This window comes from Oncorhynchus gorbuscha, linkage group LG05 (genome assembly GCF_021184085.1).
Source record: "Oncorhynchus gorbuscha isolate QuinsamMale2020 ecotype Even-year linkage group LG05, OgorEven_v1.0, whole genome shotgun sequence".
Taxonomy (NCBI): domain Eukaryota; kingdom Metazoa; phylum Chordata; class Actinopteri; order Salmoniformes; family Salmonidae; genus Oncorhynchus; species Oncorhynchus gorbuscha.
Genome location: NC_060177.1, coordinates 59,423,447 through 59,447,534, shown reverse-complemented (window position 1 = coordinate 59,447,534; position 24,088 = coordinate 59,423,447). Strand labels below are relative to the sequence as shown.

General features: G+C 45.8%; 1 protein-coding gene across 3 annotated transcripts; it reads right to left on the bottom strand.

The window, feature by feature from the left end:
• Positions 1 to 524: 524 nt before the first annotated feature.
• On the bottom strand, positions 525 to 24,080 carry mtmr3 (myotubularin related protein 3). 3 transcript variants are annotated; one of them, XM_046350444.1, is made up of 21 exons: positions 23,890 to 24,080; positions 20,907 to 20,986; positions 20,505 to 20,578; positions 19,052 to 19,141; positions 18,735 to 18,851; positions 16,704 to 16,786; positions 16,390 to 16,556; positions 16,198 to 16,294; positions 15,795 to 15,908; positions 15,295 to 15,506; positions 14,870 to 15,001; positions 14,550 to 14,661; positions 13,779 to 13,974; positions 10,541 to 10,726; positions 10,093 to 10,263; positions 9,100 to 9,248; positions 6,603 to 8,160; positions 6,238 to 6,348; positions 6,025 to 6,113; positions 4,796 to 4,822; positions 525 to 3,712 (listed from the first exon to the last, which is right to left on the bottom strand). In XM_046350444.1, the coding sequence occupies exons 3-21, from the start codon at positions 20,547 to 20,549 to the stop codon at positions 3,541 to 3,543; spliced, it is 3,828 nt and encodes a 1,275-aa protein (XP_046206400.1). In that variant the 5' UTR covers positions 20,550 to 20,578; positions 20,907 to 20,986; positions 23,890 to 24,080; the 3' UTR covers positions 525 to 3,540. The 3 variants fall into 3 exon arrangements, with proteins under 3 accessions (XP_046206400.1, XP_046206401.1, XP_046206402.1); XM_046350445.1 differs by lacking the exon at positions 4,796 to 4,822; XM_046350446.1 differs by lacking the exons at positions 4,796 to 4,822; positions 6,025 to 6,113.
• Between the last annotated feature and the right edge of the window lie 8 nt (positions 24,081 to 24,088).

Genomic DNA, 24,088 nt, shown 5'->3' with positions numbered 1-24,088 from the left:
GTAATTCTCTTTAAAGCAAATTCAACAAAACAAAAAAAATAATAAATAGCTATGTCCTGTTCCAGGAAACAGCTATAGAAGTCTTCTTGGACAGAGACATGAGAAGGTTGAAAGTGCTTGTTAAAGAGAAGGGAAAAGGTGGAAAAGAAAAGCACAAGTGATCCCTTTGTTTCAGAACTGTGTTAAAACTGCTTGGCACCAGTCTCCCTCCGACAGAGACACAATCTCGCACACACTCCCAAACACACTTGCATTTACACCCGTTTACCGTGTCATTGAAGCGATGCGTTGTACAAGAAACTACTTGATGGGCAGCGAACAGTAATAAGCAAAAGACCAAGATCCCTAAAAACTGCAACTGGTCAAAGAGTAGCGAGAGATCCTCCAGACAATGTGTAAAATACAACCACTACCACATATTGCCATCACATCCAGCCATGCCCCACAACAGCACCGAAAGAAAAACAGGCTCATTCCTCATGAGTCCCTCTGTGGGTAACATAATACTGACGAGAACAGCAGACTTTCATTTTCAGCTTTATTATTCAATGTATTTCTGTGGCAGTGTATACTCTGATAAACGTAAATGCTGCGCAAAAACATTGTCACTTAAATATTTTTACCATTCACATTCATGGATTGACAAGTTTGGTGCCCATCATGCATGTAATGGTGAAACGGCCCTATACCCACTAGCTTCGTCCTCGACGTGGCAGAGGGCGGCAGGGACACAGTTGGAAGCCAGAAGTAAATTAGTGGCCAGACATTACTTTGGACCTCATGTAGTTCTCAATGTCAAACCTCAGTTTGGGAAATGATAACCAAAAAGACCTGCATGGCATGGAGATCTGAAGCTATGGACTACTCAGCTCAGCCCATTGAAACACATATGCTAAAAGCGATTCAAAAGGGCATTGAAAGAAATCAACAGTCCCGAGTTTTGTCCCTCAAATAGTTCACAAAATGGCTGTCCAAACTATACAGTGGCCCTTTTGCACATAGGCTGGCTGATCTGATAGAGATGTGTGAATTATAACCAAATTTGCTGAAATCCTGCAACTCAATTAGGTGTCCTTGCTAGTACAACAGGTGTCAGTATTAATGATTGGCAGTCTTGAGCAGGATATAGTCTAGGGTATTTTGTACTTTTAATGTTCCAACTGATAGCTTGTAAAACACTAAATCAATAACAAAAAGGTTATTTTTGACTGAACATCTGAAAAGCAAATCTGAACTACTGCGAGGGCAGGGAGACGATCTCTGTGTCCATGTACGTGTGGACTTTCTGTCTGGATCTGTGTATGGTAGAGGTAGTGTGTATATGTATTATGAGTGGGGGTATAGCAAGGGTTGCTTGTTTTGGACCACCAGTGTGTCAGAGTATAGGCCATCTCTTATTGATTTGGGTCATCTTCTCATGGCCCTTCAGATCCACTACTGATAAACGCTGATTATCCTGTGGCAATCCAATTGTCTAAATTTGAGACAAAAATTTAAATAAAATAAAAAGTCAATAAATAATGAAAAAAAGGGTAGTGATAGCATTAAAAAGGTAACACCATGGCAGCATCAAAAAAAAGGAACACCATGTCCTCTGAAAAAAAAATCTTCGTTTTATCTGCAATCAACAACAAAAAAATATACAAATGAAAAATAAAAACAAGAAAAAAAAACACTTGCTGACTAATTTAGTGAACCACTACTCAAGGATTCTATACAGTTTCTTTAATGGTATATACTTATGTGAATATATTATTTCATTTATTATTTATTCATTTATTTTACAAAAATGTATCTGCGAGGAGGTCATTGAATGGCCCTTGGGCAGGGTAAGTTGTGTCTGAGGAGATAAATGAAGCTACTCATCTCATTTCAGCTGGTGAAGACTGCACTAACCAGCCAGGATAAGTGCGCCCTCTAGTGTGACTGGAAGTTCCACACAGACGCTGTACTATACATTTCATCACCTTGTACTATCCAGCACTTCCTTGGTTTATATAGGACATGATGCAAGGGTGGCTATGAGGATGTTCAAAGGGACACGTTGTGATGCATTTATGGCTCTAATGAACGCCCTACAATAAAAATTCATGTTCAACAAATAGCAAAAGAGTAACTAAGCAGTCAGTGTTGGGTAATTTGTTCACCCCTCCTGCTAACAAGGACATATTGTTAAATGAGTTCCTGTCATTACAGGAGGAAACTGATGCAGAAACATGACAGAAGCACATCCCTTAGTGACAACCATTACATCACTTCCTATTAAACCGTGATTGTGATGGATGGAACATGATGTCATGTCCACTTCAGCACCACCATGGTCCCAGTGCCTGCTGGGTAAATTAGGGGGGGGGGGGTCTTCCTAATTTTAAGTGAAGGGCATGAAGGCAAAGTTAACGAGTTAATTTCCACAGCCTCTCCCTGGCAGACATGAGCGTATTATGTATTTGATATCAAGTGACAACACCACCGTGCTGTCATTCCGATCAGATGCTCTTTCCAGTCAGGGACTCTGTGTGTAAGAGAGAGCCAGTGCTGAATTGCTGTCTGTCATAATACCAGCTGTCAACATTATCAACACCAGGAGTAGGTAACCCTGGTCCTGGAGGGCCGCAGGCACTTCATGTTTGATTTAACCGACCCGGAAGACCAGGTGTGTTTAATTTAGGCAACCATTGAACTGATCAATTAGCTCAGTTGGTCAGGCGTGGTGCCTAGTTGGAACAAAATCCTGCCATATTTGCGTCACTCCAGGAACAGGCTTGCTGACCCCTGATCCACACGGTCTGTTATCGGTTATGGCACCTATTCACACCAAGAGAGGGCAAAGTGAAACCAGCTAGGTGAGGGTTCATACCTTGATGCCATTCAAACTAACACTTGTTAGATCTCAGTGGCTCACAAATCCTCTGCTTAGGGTAGAGTCCCGACCTCAGACACATAACTCAAGTTAGAATTCTGCCCAAGTTCATCCAGGTGTTCCCCAGATGTCGTTGAAAGGTCTTGCCATCACAGTCCAGCCCTATTCTGGACACTGGAAGAGGTTCCTGAAGCACTGGAGTTTTTACTAGAGGATGGATGATGGTACTTCTCGTCAGAGAGAAATGTGAGTGGGGGTAAAAAATACATTTTTAAAAATGTTTCAGATGAACACAAGCCATCAGACTTTACAGCATCATTCAGAGATGACACTCTTGTGCCCCCCCCCTGGCCAGTGGGACCAGGCAGGCTATCCTCACTCCATCGCAGTCCCTCCACCAACACTACCAGCAGTCCTGTCTGTTGTCACACACACCCCCTCCCTCCATATGTCTGCCCATTTACTCATTCCTGTGCATAACCACCATTCAAAGTGCTTAGCATCTCACAAAAAATACCTAATTCACCTTCTCCACTACATCCGGCATTGCAGGCCTATATACATGAAAATCCATATTTTGTAACACACACACACGGGACATTCTGCAGCTCCTTGGGCTTCTCAGCAGTGTGCCTGGCTGTGTCAGTGGCTGGCTGGCAGGCCCCGCCCCTCCCAGGTCCTTAGTTGGAGCTGGCTCTGATTGGTTCCTCCAGCTCCATGGGGTTGGGAGTTGTATTGATCTGGAGGCTGCCATAGCAGGTCTTACACACACGAGTGGGCTCAAACAGCTGCTGGCTTGGCACAGGGATCTTCTGGTCGCAGCAGCTGGCACAGAACACATTCCCACAGTTCCTACAGGGTGGAGACAGAGGCAGCACAGGTTCAGCCTCACTCACAGAGGGGCTGTTTAGTCAGTGAGTGGGTATGAGACAAAAACCCAAGCATCATTTAAGAGGAAGACCCTTTTTATCAAAGGTGCCTGATCTTTAGAACCATCATAACGTGTAACAATGAGGCCCTGATGAGAAACAGTATCCTCATCGATACCAGTACAGAGCAATGGCAGTCTAACATCAGGGATCAATATTGTTTGGCAGGTCAGCAAATCACACAGCTCAACTTAATAACAATTAAATAAAATACAAATAAATGTATTATCTTTAAGTAACTAGTCATAAGGTAATTAATGCAGAGCTCATACCATGCATATACTTCGCAAGTAAGAACATGCTGGTCTCTCACACACCACAATGGCAGCATTCACCTGACAGGCTGCATTTCATAGGGGAAATTCTACTTTCCAAGTGGTCCCGAGAGTATATATAAACACACTAAAATCCTCCTGCAACATTTATATCCAGCCGGGTCACATCATGTCTTAAAGCACTCAGCAGACTCCTGTAGCATGCTGAGGGGAGAGATGCAGGGGGCAGCACTGTGGCAGGAAGTGAACAGGCCTAGGTACAGAATAATGAGGTGCTATTGGGGGGAGGGGTACCATGCTCCTGCTGTTCTGTACCTTCTTAGACTAGCAGATCAACACTTAGGTCACCAATTAACCGTTTCCAGGTGGACGTATTGGTGAAGGGAATAAGATCCTCAACCTTCCACTACAGCACACTCACTAAATGCACCCCTTGCACTGCCACGAAAAACAGGTGTTGTTAAATCATCTTTTCAGACATCTGCCTGCCACTCTCAGCTTCATGCTCATCCGTCCAACGGGACCAGAAATGAGAGGACCATCAGGGTCATGTGAGAGCCATCAGAGCTTCTAGAAGAGAATACTGCCAACAAAGAGACTGAGTGGGATAAAGCCATTCAGTATGGGGTGGGGGTGGGTTAGGATGAAGTCAACCAAAAAGGTGGAGCGATGCAGGATTAGAGGGAAGGTAGGTGAGAGGGGAGAGAGGGGACAGCGGAGCAGTATCTCACCAGGCCTCTTGGACATGCTCCCTGTCACTGTGGAGGAGAGGGGGGAGGGGGGTGGGGGTAGAGAATGGAACAATTGCAAACATCAGAGATTGGCTCAGACCAGGCTCACAAGCCCTCTCATCTAGTCCACACTGCAAGGACAGGCAACTTTTCTCCCTACCACACTCACAGATAAAACCCCTACTTTCCCCATTCCATACCTAACAAACTCTACACTTTGTTATAGGCCACTCCCATTTTGGCTCAGATTCAAAAAAACTTTCCTTCACCATCGTCTTGACAACACCAGTAGCACAGAGAATGAAAAGGTCTGTCTTGAATATAATATGCCATTTAGCAGACGCTTTTATACAAAGCGACTTACAGTCATGTGTGCATACATTCTACGTATGGGTGGTCCCGGGAATCGAACCCACTACCCTGGCGTTACAAGCGCCATGCTCTACCAACTGAGCTACAGAAGGACCTTGATTTGAATGATCGCATTCAAATAATCACTCAATTACACCGTATAAGTCTGCAATCATCCCTACACAGTGTTACAATAAGATTGTCACGTTTACAGCTGGGTTCAAAGTCAAAATACCTCGTCACAGCTCCAGTTTGCCTAACAGGGAAAAACACTCAACTTTGCTGCACCCATTCAGGCTACGATGAGGCGGCATTGTGAGGATTGTGTGAACAAAAACGTTGCGGGGGAAACTAGTTTGCCGACTATGGATTAGCAAATGATGATTTTAAACAAGTAGGCCAAAAGCACTGATAAAGCATATTGATATGCGGCTTTTGGAGCAGTGTGGAAATGCATCTGGAGCGGCATCAAAATAGCAGTGGCAACATGTTGAAGCTGCCCCCACATAACAGGAAGTAAAGGATAGCAATGAGGAAATGAGAAAACCAAAGATGAAATTCATTCATCTGACCTATGAAGAAAAAAAAACCTGAAATGTTTGTCTTCTATAACAGAACGGTAATGATAGAATGACAACTTTCATTGTCATTTATCAGTGCCACCTGCGGGCATAATAAGGTAAATCACATCTGCAAACCAAAAAAGACCCATACGGAACAAAAGCATGAAACTCAAAACAAACTGAAATCAACAATCTTGAACTGAGGTAGTGTCTCCTAAGCCAAGTCTCATTAGCTCAGATGTGATGGCAGTGCGTCTGAGGGAATCCAGGGCCTAGTTAAAACCATAGCAAGGATAAGAGCCTGTGGTTGGTTACCTGCAGTGATGCTTCCTGGTGGCGAGCCAGAACCTACTCTCACACCCGTAGCACTGAGCTGCCAAGTGGTCCGGGTACCAGCGGGTCACCTGCAACAGGCAGCCAAATTGAAGTTCTCAGCTAGCATCTCTACAGCCACTATACTCCATCACTCAGCTTCCACTCCTTATACACGTCCCCTAGTGTATCATCCAATTCGGCCAGGCAGCTTACCTCCGTGTCATTCTTATCCACCTGCTCCCAGCTCGCCTCGGAGAAGAGCTCCGTGCTGCAGCGCGACAGGCAGTTAGCGTCCAGGTTACACTCAGAGTCTGTCATTGAGGTCTGCGTGAGAGGGAATGACAACTCAGCATCTTTGTAATTTCACATCTTACTAAAAATAGTCATAATTAGGTGGTTCTCCTCTCAAATGTCTAGATCCTCAAAAGTTCTCTACTTCTCACAAATATAACAACAACAAAAAACTCCTCAGCGTTGTCAGTCTGATCAAGTAGTTTGGGAAAATTCGGACTCAAATCAACTTTGTTACGGCAATTAACTGAAAAGTTCTCCCTCTGCAGGGCGAGCCTGGGTCTTACCACTTCGTCTCCGATGTCTCCGTTGATCCTGAGGGACGCTGCGTGGTGATGGCTCTCCAGGCGGCTCCACAGCTCCTGCACCTGCTTCTTCAGCATATCCACCTCCATCTGGTGGCCTGCCTCAATCTGCCTCAGCCGCTGCTGGATGGTGTCCATGTGCAGCGTCAGCCCGTCGTCGTCCAGGTGACTGCGGGTCGGCTGTTCGGGACTGGGCGTGGCGGCGCGGCGCCCCAGTAACGTGTGGAGGCAGCGGTGCTGAGAGCAGCTGCCCCGGCGATGGAGGGTCAGGGAGCTACAGGAGGCCAGGGAGACCTGGCGGCTCAGTTGGGCCCGCTCCCCATTCACCTTGGCCCAGTGAGGGCCACCACAGGGCTCCCCCTCTGAGCTCTCGCCATTACATAGACCCTCCCTGCTAGGCTCAGCACTCAAAGACTGGAAGGCACTGACAGAGGGCCGCTTGTGTCCGCCATTTAAAGTCCTTGATGCCCCCTGCTCTGGCTCTGCCTCCCCGTTCACTCTCCTGAGACAGGAAAGTTGGCTCCTGCCTTCAGTGCGGGGCTGGGGGCCTGGGCAGATGGGTGCCTGCACTGTGGCCTCTGGCCTGCTGCAGGCCTCTTCAGTCAGAGTCTCTGTGGAACTCTCCATGAGGGAAGACCTCTGGTCTGCCTGCACCAGGGCCTCTGAGTGGTGTCTGCTAGACTCAGGCTCTAGTGGGAGGAGATACACAGCTGTCTCTGGCTCCTCTGGTGTCCTCTCTCCAAAGCCATTGGTAAAAGTTCTAGGGGCAGCGGGGGCTGGCTGGGCTGTGCTGGGGGTAGGGTTGTGTTCTGGCTCCTCCTGGGCAGTACAGTTCTCCAGAACCTGCTCCACCAGCTCCTCTGACTCCCGCCTCTCTAGGGCCTCCTGCTCCTCTGGAACATCCGTGGACACATCGGTGGGTAGGGGGGGACTGGCTGGAGACACACCAGACTCTTCAGGCTCATCTGTGCCATTCCCTGGGTGATGACCATTAGTTATAGTAGGCTCAGCCCCATTGGCGTTAGCTTGTTTATCAGTCTCAGCATCACTTTCCTTGACCTCTTTCTCAGTCTCTGTTCCATTAGCATCGATCGGAGATCGAGCCATGGCAGCAGTAGCGTTAACCTCTCGCTGAGCCTCAGCACCAGCTTCCTCCTTCGTTGCCTCCTGGAGAATGTTCTCCATCTGTCCCTCTGCCACAGCTAGCTCAATTGACAGCTCTATCGCTTCTCCTGCTGCTACTGACCCCTTGGAGGCTCCGTCTCTCAGCTCAGTCTGCTGGCCTTCAGGGCTGTCCTCCAGCTCAGAGTCGTCCATGCCTGCCTGAGGCCCTGCTGCTATAGGCTGGCCGTTAGCCCACCCATCCTGTTCCTGAGCTCCCCCTGTGTCGGGCCCCACAGCAATGTTGAGCTCCAGAGAGCGCCGGTGGTCCTGCCACTTCTCATTCAGGCTCGGGTCACTGGAGCGCCGGTTTGGGGCCAGCGAGCTCCCCAGCTCACAGGCGCTGGGCAAGTTATCGAAGGAACGGGTCTTCGGACGTCTTTCGAAGGAGGAAAGAGGTATTGAGATGATTAGCATGTGGGGAAAAAAAAACAGCCTTTCATCCCTAAACAATGGCTCAGTGTCTTTGAGGCCTCATGATTGAAGCTGAAGTTGGGTATATAATCAACTAATCACTACAGTGTGTTCAGGATTAAGACAAGTATGTCCACAAATGGGAAAATATGGAGCGAAGCATAGCTCAAGTGATTGAGAAGATGTAAGATTAGCATTATAATTAAGTGATATCCCCATGAGCCGATGATCAAGGGAAAACTAGACAGTTAAGTTTGCACAGAAAATAAAATATGGAAGGCATCCAGCATTGTTTTTGAACCACGTCCTCACCACAGTTGTCGTCGATAACAATGGTCACAAAAACAAAACACTTTGTGGTATGTTGTAAACAGCCCTAACCCTTAGCCTACAATTTCTGCGGGCCCACCGATATCGCCCTTCCGCATCTGCTGTGAAAGGTGGCAGAGCTAGAGCAGTGTTTGACAGATCACGAGACGTCCCGAAAATTGGTCTTCTCACGAGAACGTCTGTAGCGTCCGAAAGGTTTGGCCTACAAAACTAATATGACTATTATTATTCTTCAACGAGTCTCTATTGGCTAATAGCAGTAACGCTAAATTCACGCTTGATTCCTTAAAAAGGAGTCTTAAAATTCTAAATCAAATAGCTAAATGACCCTTGGTATGACCTTCTTTAAACAATACACCCCCCCCAGTTTAGACAGGGCTTAGAATTTAGAGGATTAACTGACACTGACAAAAATCAAGAGATAAAATAAGCAGAGGACAAAACTCAGTGTATCTCACAGACAAATCATTGAGTGAGTCAAAAGCTGTTAGGCCAGCTGAGCAGGTTATGCTGTGGGGCCCTCAACCTGGGTCTACCTTATATCAGGGAGGAAATGGCCGAGTGGCAGGCTCACCTGCCCAGGGGTGTGTCTTCTGTGTTGGCACCTGGCACCACAGGATAGGGTGCACACGACTCATCAGAGGGGGTGGTGGGGGAGGAGCTGGGCAGGTAGACTGCCGTCCACAGCAACAGGTTACGCACGTGACACACAGGGTGGAGCACCTACAACAACAGCCACAACTTTAAGATATAGGAAGGGGCTTGTAAATAAATGCACGTGACACACAGGGTGGAGCACCTACAACAACAGCCACAACTTTAAGATATAGGAAGGGGCTTGTAAATAAATGCACGTGACACACAGGGTGGAGCACCTACAACAACAGCCACAACTTTAAGATATAGGAAGGGGCTTGTAAATAAATGCACGTGACACCTACACAGGATATAGTGGAGCACCTACAACAACAGCCACAACTTTAAGATATAGGAAGGGGCTTGTAAATAAATACACGTGACACACAGGGTGGAGCACCTACAACAACAGCCACAACTTTAAGATATAGGAAGGGGCTTGTAAATAAATGCACGTGACACACAGGGTGGAGCACCTACAACAACAGCCACAACTTTAAGATATAGGAAGGGGCTTGTAAATAAATACACGTGACACACAGGGTGGAGCACCTACAACAACAGCCACAACTTTAACATATAGAAGGGGCTTGTAAATAAATACACGTGACACACAGGGTGGAGCACCTACAACAACAGCCACAACTTTAAGATATAGAAGGGGCTTGTAAATAAATACACGTGACAGAAAACAATATTCACACTTGAGTAAGCAAGGCAAAAAAAAGTACAACGGCAACTAAGTGGCCACAAAAACATAGTTTTAAATAGATAAAATGACATTGCTTAGGTTTAGGACTGTGAACAGTTTAAGTAGACTAATATAAGTTATAGCACTCCAGGGTGTTCCCTAAAAGTCCCCCCATTGTATCTGAGGCATGGAGTGAATGTTCCAATATGAAAGGGGTGAGCAAACAGAGCTCAGACATACTGTCTCGGAGTGGGAGGAGTAGAGCATGTTCCTCAAGACGCGGTTGGCTGGTCGCAGCAGTGACCACACGGAGCAAGTCTTCTCCCGAACACGCCTGTCCTCCCTCTCCTTCCCACTGTTGCACAGGAAGGTGCCAAACAGACAGGAGTAGGAGTGCTGCACCATTTTCACCTGCACACACACATGTAGGAGCATGCTCAAATCCCAGGTATGATCATGATAGTTAAAGTAAAAATTCTATGCATCTCTGAGCCTAAAATATTACAGCACTCTCCATGGTAATTACAGATCCCGGTCTCACAGCCAGATATAAAACAGTAACTCACTCCAATAAATGACTGTCATTCACACTAATCCAAATATAAACATTTGAGTTGCATCCAACTCTCAATTCTCAGATTCTAAATGACTAAGTGAGTTTGATTCCATTCTATTCAGTTCTCCTCACCAGAAAAGCCTCATTGAACTCAAAGGAGCATGGGAACTGTCTTTGCAGCTGGTGCACACAGTCCAGCCACTGCAGGAACACCGGGCAGCGCTCGTTCAGATCCTCCGAATTCTCCCCGTGGCCACAGCGGTCAGCAAACTTATGACCAAAGTCCAGCCACTCAGTCTCCACCAGCACCTGGAAACCCTGCAGAGAGAATATATCAACAATTAGAGGTGCATTTTACTTCAAATAGGACAATACGGGCAAATGTGTATTTCAGCCAGCCATGTAAATGTGCCTCTGTTTATGTCTAATTCAGCGTTTCGCAAACTATGTGGGGTCGCTCGATGTGAAAATGGAGTCGCAGGAGAATTTCCAAAATCTTGTGAGAAAAATGTTATATACAAAAAAACAAAACAAAAAGAAAACATGAAAACAAAGAAAGTTGCACAGTCCAAGTATAAACTCCAGGCTATTGAATGGTTATTTACCAACGTTTTGTCATCCCTGTGCCTTCACTGTGTCAGCACCTCCACACAAACTATTATTCTGGGTGTGTGCCAGCGCATGGTTTTTAATATACAAAAAAATATATAACATCACCATATTTGTATCTCAAAAGCTTTGTAATGTGGTTAACCTTAAAAAATCTCAATCTAAAAAGGAAATGAAACCAGAAAGTGCCCTTAGATCACAGGAAAAGGCTGCACTTCACTGTTTCCCCACGGTGAATGGCTAACACATATGGAATCATGACATAACCAAATAAACTTATGGTAAAAGACCAAGTCCATATTATGGCAAAAAAACGCTCAAATAAGAAAGTAATGATGGACTGTCATTTCTCTTAAGACATGAAGGTCAGTCAATCAAAACAATTAAGAACTTTGAAAGTTTCAAGTGCAAGTCACAAAAACCATCAAGCGTTATGATGAAACTGGCCAAGGAAGATTCAGAGTTAACTCTGCTGCAGATGATAAGTTGATTAGAGTTACCAGTCTCAGAAATAGCTGAGTAACATACACATCTCAACATCAACTATTCAAAGGAGACTGCATGAAAGCAGGCCATCATGGTCAAATTGCTGCAAAGAAACCAATACTGAAGGACACCAATAAGAAGAAGAGACCTACTTGTGCCAAGAAACACAAGCAATGGACATTAAACCGGGGGAAATCTGTCCTTTGGTCTGATGAGTCCAAATTTGAGATTTTTGGTTCTAACCGCCGTGTCTTTGTGAGACGCAGAGTAGGTGAACGGATGATCTAAGCATGTGTGATTCCCACCATGAAGCATGGAGGAAGAGGTGTGATGGTGTGGGGCTGCTTTGCTGGTGACACGGTCCGTGGTTTATTTAGAATTCAAGGCACACTTAACCAGCATGGCTACCACAGCATTCTGCTGCGATACGCATCTGATTTGCGCAGAGTGGGACTATCATTTATTTTTCAACAGGACAATGACCCAAAACACACCTCCAGGCTGTGTAAGGGCTATTTGACTAAGGAGAGTGATGGAATGCTGCATCAGATGACTGAGCCTCCATAATCACCCGACCTCAACCCAATTGAGATGGTTTGGGATGAGTTGGACCTCAAAGTGAAGGAAAAGCAGCCACCAAGTGCTCAGCATATGTGGGAACTCCAAGACTGTTGGAAAAGCATTCCAGGTGAAGCTGGTTGAGAGAATGCCAAGTGTGTGCAAAGCTGTCATCAAAGGGTGGCTACTTTGAAGAACTTAAAATATATTTTGATTTGTGTAACACTCTTTTGGTTACTATATGATTCCATATGCGTTATTTCATTGTTTTGATGTCTACACTATTATTCTACAATGTAGAAAATAGTAAAAATAAAGCTATTCACGAGCACTTATTGTTCTGTCTCACAATTCCCGACTATGAAACGGCACAGGGGATGTTCAGCGTGCCGAGCGGGTATATTGACGAAAAACAGTTTCCATGGGATCGAATGGTGGGCTTTGCACAGATGCGGCTCCATCTATGGCGGGACAGCAGGCAGGCAGGCCTCTGCCCTCTAGTTATTAATGTCTCCCTCTGCCACATGGACGCATTGTATGATACACCGAGAGCAACTAGCAGCAAGAGCTGAGCACAGAACTCAGATACACTGCAATAGGCAACTTTGATTGTAAACAACATCAAAACATATCCACTGTACGGAGACGCCAGAGCCTGACAATGTTCTATTTCACACAGAGGCTCGGTGGTTATCAAGGGAGAGAGTTGCAAAGACTTTTCGCTTTGAGAAGGACTGTTGTCATTCACAATAGATGTTTAAAAATATATATATATTTTTAAAGGACTTCCTTAACTTTGTGTAATGAAAAGAGGGTCTCCTTGCCTATGTAACGGACATATTTGGGAAACGGAACGCAAGCATGCATGGGAAATACAAAAACATTCTACAGATGAGTCACTCGATTCAGAGGAAAAAAATTCTTATTGGTGGAGAGTCTTTCAAAAGTCAACCATGCTGTGCATGTTTCCAACATAAAAATAGCACCAAGTGTCTCACACGAGTGGTGACTGCTCACCACAGAGGCTTGGAAGAGCACTTTGGGATCTACTTCCCAATCCGTTTGACTGTGATCCTGGCCCAGCTGACATGCCGGTAAGTGAAATCGAACAGCTGATTGAGCTGTCATGTGACCGAATGCATTCACTGGTCACTACGGATGAGTTTTGTTTCCTGTCTCAAAAGTGAATACCCTGCAGTCTCCCACTGAGCATTAATGCAGCATTCAAAACAACTGGGAAGTCTAAAAAAATAAAATAAATAAAAACTAGCTTCGACTGGGGAAAATAAGTTTTGAACGGTCATTCAACTCAGAATTCCAACTCGGGCCTCTAGAAAGAGGTCCAACTTACCAACCTGAAGATCACGGACGCCTTTATTAGACGTCGTATTTAACAGAGTTCCCAGTTGTCTTGAACGCACCGTAAAACTCATGGTACCCTTCACCAGCTTATATCTGTCAAACTGGATTCGATGCTCTCATCGTTAAAAACAAATATCGAACCAGGTTGGATGTGACAGCAGAGATGAGGTGCGCATCCTTCGACCACGCCCCCTGATGACTTTGAGATGCTCCGATGCAACATGCATCCAGCACACCCATCTCATCACTAGTGGCGAGATAAGACGTCAGACCGCTGGTCAAATGATTAAATCAATCTAAAATGATCCTATTCAAATCAAGCAACAGGGCCCAATGATCACCCCAGCCAGCCTACCTCAATGGTGCGGTAGTATGGGTCCAGCAGCAGCTTGGACAGGGCGGCGATCTGGGGTGTGCGGTCCCATCCGTCAGAGCAGTGCACCAAAACGGGCCTGTGGTCGCGGTCCACAGCGTTCACCACCAGCAGGGCCGCCTTCAGCAGCAGAGACAGGTGCTGCAGCCACTTGGTGCTCTCCAGAGCAGACAGCCAGCTACAGAGAGAATGGCATCATCTCCTGAATACACAGCTTCACTGTAGTGTACACAAACCACTCACATACACTCAGTCCCACCAAGCACTGACTTATAAACACCACTCCCCATCTTAGATAAAGACAAACTAAGGACCCGCTCCAAATGTAATGAGTAAAGAGGTTGTTATACAAACAAAACATAACAGGGTGTTTTCAAGCTGTCCCAAATGAAAAATATACATCTTTAATAGGTCTGAATTCTGTTATGAAAAACTTTGGCTATTGTCTTGTCTGAGTAGTTTCAACAGTGTGCTCTTGCTTCAAGGGAGTCATTGTGATTCAATTACAAAACGGCGGGTGGAATCTCTGAGTTCAGATGGAAAGAGATTGTTTACTTTGGGGCTGGGCCAACTCTCCCTAAACCAAAGCCAAATGTGTGGCCTAGGCCAAAACACAGCTGGAGTTACTACAGTTACGCCGCCACCATGACAACAAACTGGAGTGGGGTAGGGAGTTGCTGCTTGTGAAATACATTTTGGACTGTGAGCCCAATCTTAACGGAGCTCCACTGGAGTGCTAGAGGCAGAACTCACTTGGCCGGGTCGGGCATCTGGGTGCATAGGAAACGCAGGGACTGGAAACTCTTGCGGATGGAGTGGATGTTGGCCATGCCCATGAACACCACCTCACAGTTGGGGTAGTACTCTGTATGGAGTAGGACATGGTGAGAGTCCGTTTGTGATTAAATAACACATCATTACTACCAAAACAACTACTTTAGTGCAGAAAATAGTGCAGACAGTGAGTTAGGACAGTTGCTCTGTTGGCATTAAGTTGACAATAACCTGCTTCCGTGCAAAACCGTCGACCTCAAGTCTACTGGAGCCACTGGCTCAGAGATGAGCCGTCTTACCTGGGCATTCACAGCCCCCTCCCTTGGCTCTGTTGGCCACAGCCGCTGCATAGGACCTGGCATCCAGGATCAACAGCTTTTGTGGCTGGATTGCCAGTGTCTCCACCTCCGAGCTGTTCGTCAGGGACGATTCTGACAAACAAAGAGAGACAACAAATTAAATCTCTGCATAGCTTATAACAGTCAGTATTATCAAATGACATTTATTTTTATGTGATATAAATCTGATTGAACATAAATCAAACACCCCACATGACAGTGAACCTGCGCTGAGTTATGTGGTCTGCTCTCTCCGAGTCAAAGGCCCCTCACATTACCAGACAAGCCACATCGCTTAAGCAAATGTCCACAGCAATGCCACACAAACAGATTGGAAGGTGCTGCTTCAGCACTGTGTGAGGTACGTGTGCATGATAAGGACTGACCGAAGTCTGTGTCGACGAGGTCATTGGTGCCGTTGATTTCATTGGTTCCGTTGGTGTAGGATCCGATGGCCAGGTGTTTACGGGAGCTGCCATCTACAGCACAGGCCTTAGCGATGGACTGGACCAGGTGCTCGTCGTCTGCATTCCTCCAGCCCCACCAGCTGACCTCCGGCTGGCCGCAGCGGGCGATCACAGCCCCCGTGCTCTGGTGCCTGGAGGAGAGGAGAGGCATGGGACAGTCAGGAGACAAATAACTGAGAAAAAAAATGCACCGTGTTAAAAAAACAACATGGAGCAACACTGATCCATTTGGCCTCCAGAGTCAATAACACCGTCTCCTGTGAGAGGATTGGGTCCACCCCAAAAATGACTTTTACAAAGATAGAATCCCCCCATACTCATGCAACAAACCTCAAGGTGAAAGGAGTTGTCCTTGCTTTGCATTGTATTCACAGACAACCCCGTTCTTCCTCACTCACTACAAAGACCGACAGACCCACCTGAACACCACAGCCGGGAATCTCTTCCAGGAGCGGAAGGCTGCCACATTCTCCAGCTCCTTGTCTGTGATCCAGGCTGGCACCAGGAGCTGCTGCGGATAGCTAGAGCATAGCCTGTCAACGCCAGAGGAGAGAGGGACAGTGGTTAGAGCAGGAGCACAGGCTGTGTGATGCCTCTAATAAGCCCCTATCACCAGACACCTAATCCCGGGCTAGGCCCTTATCTACATGAGGCTGATTATCAGTGGAGGACAACAGCACAACCAGCCTTGTATCACACACAGAGCAGTGTGTGCAGCAGGGGGACAGTAGACGGTCATCACGGCACTACCCTGGGCGGCCCGGTAATCAGATCAGCCCTGTAGGATGCAGGCTGTTAGCGGGGGCGGTTGGCTGCGCATACCTGAACTTGCTGTTGATGTCGGATATCCTCCAGGCGTTTTGAGTGTCAAAGCCCATCCTCTCCACCTCGTTCTTGAACCAGGAGGTCACATGCTCTCCTAATGGCACACAGGGACACAGAGGACACGTGAGGACTTATGTCTGTCACCAATTGAGTAGAGGTCCGAGGACACCAGTATCACCGCCAGCGTACCTGGCCTGCACAGCTCCCCCTGCTGCTCCTTCTCCCCAGCGTAAACGCCCACACACCAGGCATGGAAGGCGAAGGAGAAGAGGTCCTCCAGGAGAGACGGGGGCCGGACCGCAGCACTCAGCCGCTTCAGCCACACCTGACACTGCTCCAATGTAGAGAACTGACACCTGGGAGACAAGCAACACAATCATAGACCTAAACCAAAATTGTTTATTTGAGAGAGAGAGAGAGAGAGAGAGAGAGAGAGAGAGAGAGAGAGAGAGAGAGAAAAAAATAGCGTTTGCAACACGCATGCATCGTTTCAGTGGTCTTACCTGATGACCTTACAGTCCTTGCAGGTGACATGGAGCTGGAACATGTCACGACACTCCACAGTCTCTATGAGCTGCAGAGGGACCTGGTGAGAGAATAAGCACACAGACACAGGAACAGCAGAGTCACACAAATAAGCTAGCTTCAGGGTCTAGGCCTAGATGTGCTCAACATCGGAACAATGGGCCATCCTAAAATAAGTTAGCAGAACTCACAATCACATGCTTGTGCAGCACCAACACCCACGAAATGTCTAAATTCAAAGCCAGTTAGTAGGCTGGTTAGTGTTTCGTGTCAACTGTGATAATGCCGATCATGCCGGGAGTGCTAAAGGCTACACCGCTGTCACCATGAAATCCATCTGAGCACATGCTGCACTTTCACACCTACAGCTGCAAACGTAAGCCAGCGGCATTAGTTGTCAAACTGTATTTTCCAGGCGAAGGTTGTGTCATTTTCACATCTCCCCGAAGACCACCTTCTGATTTGATGTTCTTCCATCATTTACTGATTCACAATGTAAAAGTGCTGGATCCTAGTGCAGTAAATTCCCCCACACTGTCTAATAAACACCCTCATCCGATCTAGGCAAATACCGTCAAAACGACATTAGATTCATTCATGTTTTGAACAAGATGTTCGAGCAGAGGAGAGTCTATAAAGAAAAATGCATACTTTTACTAAAGGTTTCACCCAAAGCACATTTTATTTTCTGTAGTGGCTCTGAGAGTGAAGCCAATGCTGTGTCACAACTCCAACACAGTCCAATGCCATGCAACGGGTTAACACACACGTTGCCATGATGTCATCCAGCCCAGTCTGGGCACCACACTGGGCATGCAGGGGCTGCTGGGTAGGCACTTACTGACACCTCACAACTCTCACTCTGTAGTTCAAAACAGGAGAAAAGAGAAACTGAATTAAAAGCCGTGTCTCTGTTGAGCCTGTTGACTGTCCACAGATTCCTTAGTCTCACATCCCACAGCTCTGTTTTAATTCCTGCTCTGTAATCTATAGCTCCAATCTGGGCCACACAATGAAATCAACGGCCTGCCTCACTGAGTTCTCTCGCTCCATTCTTTGCGCCTCCCGCCCCCACTGGCAGATTTGTGAGCGATGAACCACAGCCATGCTTTACCATCCTATCCAAATGGGTGTGAAGAGAACGCACACTCTGTTGCATGGAACACAGTGACAGTTCGCTATAATATAAAACACAGGATTGACTGACTGCAACAATGGCATAAAACCAAATAGGTCGGCTACGTGGTAAGAGCTGGAACATTCTAGTGCAGATCAGTACACCGTTAGTGTGGATGTGACTGGAACACAAATAGATTGTGTGTGACATAGGCCTACATGTTTTGCATAACATACACTGTATCATGCTGATCCAAAAGGAGCAGAACCTGCACAACAAGGATGCTTATTACTATAGTACTATTATTACAGTACTATTGCACTATTACTATGGTACCACTACTACAGTACTATTACTGTACCATGTCAGGATGGTGAGAGGAAGTAAAGCAGCATTTGTTAGAAAATGGAGAGAATTGTCCATAAAAACAGCGTAATGATATGTTATATTTCGAAATCACCACACATTGGTAACAAATACAATCTCTATATAGCCAACATGGCAAAAGGGGGAGAGGGTGAATGTGTTTGCATCACTGACGGGATCGTCGCAACCATGGCAACGGCAAGTGGAAAGAGAAAAGCAAAGGACCGAGTGCAAAAGCAGACCTGGTAAGAACAGTCACGCGGCACCGCTGCCAATGACTATCTATCACCAAGTCCATCTAAATGCCCTCGCCAGACAGTCTGCCTGGCCACCACAACAGTAGTGGCATACTGTCACTGGCCCCAGCACGCAGTCTTCATTCATAAAAAGTCTCGATACACAGACAGACCGGAGACAATAGGGTGTCACTGTCCTGGCCAGCTGCAGAGTTGCTTCAAACACTGTGAAATTAAACTGTGTGCTTTCCAACTCCCTAGCCTTCACTTAGTCAGTCAGCAGTACTTACGTTGACGATGGACTCTTTGAATTTGATGTGGAGGCGGTATCTGGACATGGCGATGATGGCATCCTCCGCTCTACCCACGTACTCTGTGAACTCGCCATGCAGCTCGGGAAAGGGCACCTGCCACCATGGGAGGGAAGATATCAAAGATCAAAGGGCACAGAAGCGCATCACTTGAAAAGGAGATGCCATATTAAAAAAAACACAACTATGTGCAGACATGACCATTACACATACTTGACACACGTATAGAAATGACTTTGCGATAACTGGCATGACTTGTCATTGTGCTAACCAGCCCAGACATCTAGTGTTCTCACCTGCAGGCTCTCCTCCTCCAGGACTGGGGGCTTCCTGGGGAAGATCTGATTGGCCTGGATACATTCCATGCTCTCCTGCCCCTCCTCCTCCTGCCAATCAGAAAATGTGTAGTTGATGATGTGCAATATCATTACCCGTGTCTTGTAAAATAACTCAATAGTCCACTACTATCCCCATTCACTGGTTACAAGCACCTTCAACTGTAGCCATTTTCCAACCACTCCCAGATTTAACCTCAGTTTTCATACCTCTAACAGTAACTTCACTGAATAGGATTTCAAATAGCCAATGATGAAGCCAAAGGAAGATAGAGTGTTGATGCTAAAACAAACTCTCAATAGGTGTGTTGTCTTGAATCATCCCTGTGCAATCTCTCAATTCTCCACACACAAGTCCACTGCTAAGAGTGCCTCGACTCTGGCTGACTGGCATTACACTAAAGCGGGTCTGTGCAATCCAGTTCTGAGCCAGAAAACAGACGCCGGCTACAGAGCACACTGCGCCAAGTAGAAAAGATCATAAGTAATCTATTTACAACCAAGTGTGTTTAAAAACAATCAAGGCCCAAATTGAATTTGGGTGTCTAGATCCATTCAACTGGTATCCATTTGCAAACTGTCTGCCCCCTTCCATGTTACAGTGAGGAGCTCTTAGATGTTGCATACCTACTGCCCAATAGAAGGTCAGCATATCTTAGAAACCCACAGAGGGTTTATTTGATGGGAATGTGTGGCATGAACACAGAATCAGTTCAATTATTTTTTTATTCAGGGACCAAACAGGGGGCTATAGTAGAAGGCTGTGCTCTGTTTCGTCAGCCGCACCCTGAAGCCCCTGAGCGGTTAGGTTAGGATCGTCCATGAGTCCAGTGACAGCATGACGGCACCAGTGCCAGGGACAAAAAGAGATTAGGGTGGTCCATAGACATGACAGAAAGGACAGGGGCTGCTACCTCAGCCGCACCAACCAACTGACCGCTGTCTGGGAGCCAAGCTGACACTTTGCAGGGGCCAGCCAGGGGGAAGGCACAGGAACGCATAACAGACACCGGCAGAGACAGTAAAGTCTGAAAGGAACTTGACCTTCGGGCAAATCACTTGCCCCGCGCTATAGGGCTACTCTTAATGTCAATCCTGGCAGACATACACCCGGTCAGAGACACACATACGGTCACACACACACACCGCCAGACACGCTCTTTAATGACTGACCAGGGTGTAATACTGCTCCATATCCCTCAAAGGCTTCCAGTCTAAATAAAAGATTCACTACCGAGGCATCAGACAGGGTGAAACTTTGACAGTGCGTCTGATGCAACCATCTGGCTACCAGTAAACACAGCTGATTAAAAAGGATGAAAATCAATTGAGAGTTCTGATTATGCAGACACATATAGACAGCAGCTATTCTGTACTGGTAGACAGAAAACACCATGATCAGGATGCACTTTACCATGGCCCCTGTGAAGGAGTGTGGGTCACTGGACAAGGAACACATGCCTTCCTCACTTGACCCCAAATCTCAGTCTGTAAACAGTGGAAGACAGGGAAAGAAAGGTGCTGTTAATGCTTTCCTACTTCATCTCAAATACCAGAACAATCTCATTTGATTTCTCCACAAACTGGAACCTAGTCTTTTCATTTAACGTGCATCTTATTTCAGTGACCACATGGATGAGAGTAATACCCCGCAGTCGCTGGATTTGGAGGGTAGGGCACACAAACAGACATTCTGTGTCACGTGTGGAACGTTTCATGCAGACCAGAATGTTATTTTCAACATCACTTAAAAATGATAGGAAGCTCAACAAATTGCCTAGTGAGAACTGTGGTGTGGACCAGTTTTACAACTCACCAAAGAGAACTAGCAACAGATGAGGTGCTGTCCTGATGATCCCGTTGTGAAAATGTGACTTAGAGTGAAGACATTGAATTCTGTAGGAAAAGAGAGAATATCAAATGAGTTCTAAGGAATGAATAAAATTGTTAACTTGCTAACTCTTCTAAACATTGCAAACAGCTTACTTTTCACTGGAACATTCAATCTACAATAGACCCTTTCATTCCCTGGTAAACATAGCTGTGCTGGTGGTTATAGTAGACTGCAAGTAGGTGAGAGACACCACAAACATCTGGGGATCGGAAAGACGAAATTTACCTAGTACACTTTAGCCACAGTTTACTATGCTCATCAATCAACATGAACATCAATGTTACAGTGAGACTCTTTAAATTAAAAATACACAAACTGTGCTATATTTCATGCATAGAGCATGACAAAAATAAGACTGCATGACATTTCATATTCAGGTCTAGTCATAAAGCATTTGGTTAATGTGATTTTTTTTTATTTAAAGAAGACATATATTTTGCAAGAGACCTGTTCATGTCATCTTTAACTTGAAATAGAAACTGAAAAACTCTCCCAGATGGTGCTGTAGGTCTTGGCTGAAGACCAGGTCAAATACTACAACGTCCCAAACCAACACAGAACCAACAAACCAACTGTAAGAGCATGGTGTCAGAGCCAGCTGTGAAACAGAAATCCATCTCTGCTCCTTGTACAACAGAGCAAACTCACATTATTTTACATTGCACCTTCATTGTCTCATCTCTGTTCAAGATATGCAACCTACCTGCAGGCCCACAAAATGCTTGTAAATGTCAGAACCTGCAGACTGAAACCTGATCAAGGGAAGACAGTTGATTGACAGGTTCAGGATCACACACACACCCCCTCTGGAGCATGCCATTGAGTTTGACCTGTCTAGCAGTGACTAGACAAAATTCCCAGTGCACCCAATGCACCCTTTCTGAAGCGTAGAACCTGAACCAACTTTTAATGAACAAAAATATAAACACAACATGCAAGAATTTCTACAATTTTTCCGAGTTAGAGTTCATATAAGGAAATCAATCAATTTTTAAAAACGAATTAGGTCCTAATCTATGGATTTTACATGACTGGGTGGGGGCGTAGCCATGGGTGGGCCTAGGCCCGGCCACTGGGGAGCCATGCCCGGCCAATTAGTCCAATGCTCTAACCGCTGGGCTACCTGCCACCCCAGTCAGGGATGGATTATCTTGACAAAGGATAAAACACTCACTAACAGAAATGTAAATACATTTGTGCAAAACATTTGAGATGAATAAACTTTTTGTACATCTGGAAGATTTATGTGATATTTTATTTCAGCTCATGAAACATGGGACCAACACTTTACATGTTGCGTTTACATATTTGTTCAGTGTAGATTGAGAAGACCTAGGCTCAGCCTAAAGGGGTGTCATTCTGTCACTTTACTGAGCGCTATGTAGCAGTGCATGCTCCAGAGGCACCCTGCGCCTCCCTGCTGGCACTGACTGATAAAACGTATCTATGTCACACACACTGGCCTGCAGACACACACATCAGCATGTTTACCTCAGCGGGCTCGTGACCCATGACCTCTGCTCAGTCTGGCTCTGTGTTCAGAGTCACACAAGGCAGGCTAAGCCCCTTGGTCCTGTCATGTGACTTCCATGCATCTAATCTGAACCTGCAGCACTCAACCAAAGGCTTAAACCATCATCTCTCAAAGTGAATAGTTCCACTCTCTGTGACATGAAGAGGATATGAGGTCCAGCGTGGCTCAGTTGTTAAGAGCATGGCACTTGTAACGCCAAGGTTGTGGATTCCCACAGGGGACCAGTACTAACAAATATGAAAATGATTGCACTCACTCACTCTGGATGAGAGTGTCTGCTAAATTACCAAAATCATGAGGAAAGAGAGACAGGATCTGTGTAAGGTTATTGGGGAAAGTGAAGGTTGATGAGTTGCATGTGCATAAATAGGTCTAGCTGTAATGCTGACACATAGTCCTCATTATCAAAATATATCTATCCAGCCGAATAAAGTGTAATTATTTTAGAGTTAAGAGCATGTCCTGTGCCTGGCTGCTTTAGCTGGGTTATTCACGAGTGATCTATATCCCAATACTTGTACCAAAGGTTACGTATTAGTAATAATTAATCCAATCATAAACTTCCAGATAACGTTTTTGATGAAAGTTAGCAGTTTGTCTTGACTGTTTTCTTTACAGAGCTTTAGCTAGCAAGGCAATGGGAATATATAAACGATCACCTGGCATAATGTTAGCTAGCTAGTGCAAACTATGTAACGTTTGCTAATGGCCTCAACTATAAGGCGAAAGAGCTGTCGAAAAACAGCCATTTCAACAAACAATCTAGCTAACTAGCCAACTCAAGATTAACATTAGTTCGCGAGAATAATCATAAACGTACGATTAGCTAACTAGCTGTTTTTTAAACTCCGAATATCCATTCTCTGTCAGTCAGTCACTATCGTCGACGCACATCACGGCCCTAGGTAAACATTTACTACGGACCATTTTACCAGACTAGTCTGTAGTACTAGTTAGCCAATTCACGTTAACAATTTGCCATATTTTTCTTTGATCAATCATACCTAACGTATCAAACTGTTTACACCAGTTTATCTTAGCTAACGCGTTAGCTAACTAAGCGCTAGTTAAACACATTCTATCGAAACAATACGTACGTAACCTAGCTAGCAGCTAACTAACGTTACGCTTTGATAATGATAGGTCGCTTTATGCTTTTGATGTGTTGCTGTTTGGATACAAAGCAGCTTTGCTTCGTCTCCCCCTACAGTTAGTTACTCATCGTAGCTACTCAGTCAGCACTGGAAATTGCTAGCTAGCTCTCTGTCTGCCTGGAACACTTTTTGTTGTTGTTATGAGATGGAGGGCGGACCCCAAAACCGAGGCCTCTGTCAAAACACACCGAAGCAAGGAGACAACCGGCGTACTCACCATGTATAAAGCAATGAGAATGGAAATGCCAAATCATCCAATTGAAGATCCGTGCACCGGGTTTGCAATAAACTACACTTTAAGAAATACCTACAAGTCATATCCGAGGCCACTTTCAATCCGTCCGATAGAAGAGCCAAGTCGCCATCGCCGCGATTCTTCAACCTCAGAGTGTCTGCCTCAACCCAATATTCTGCGC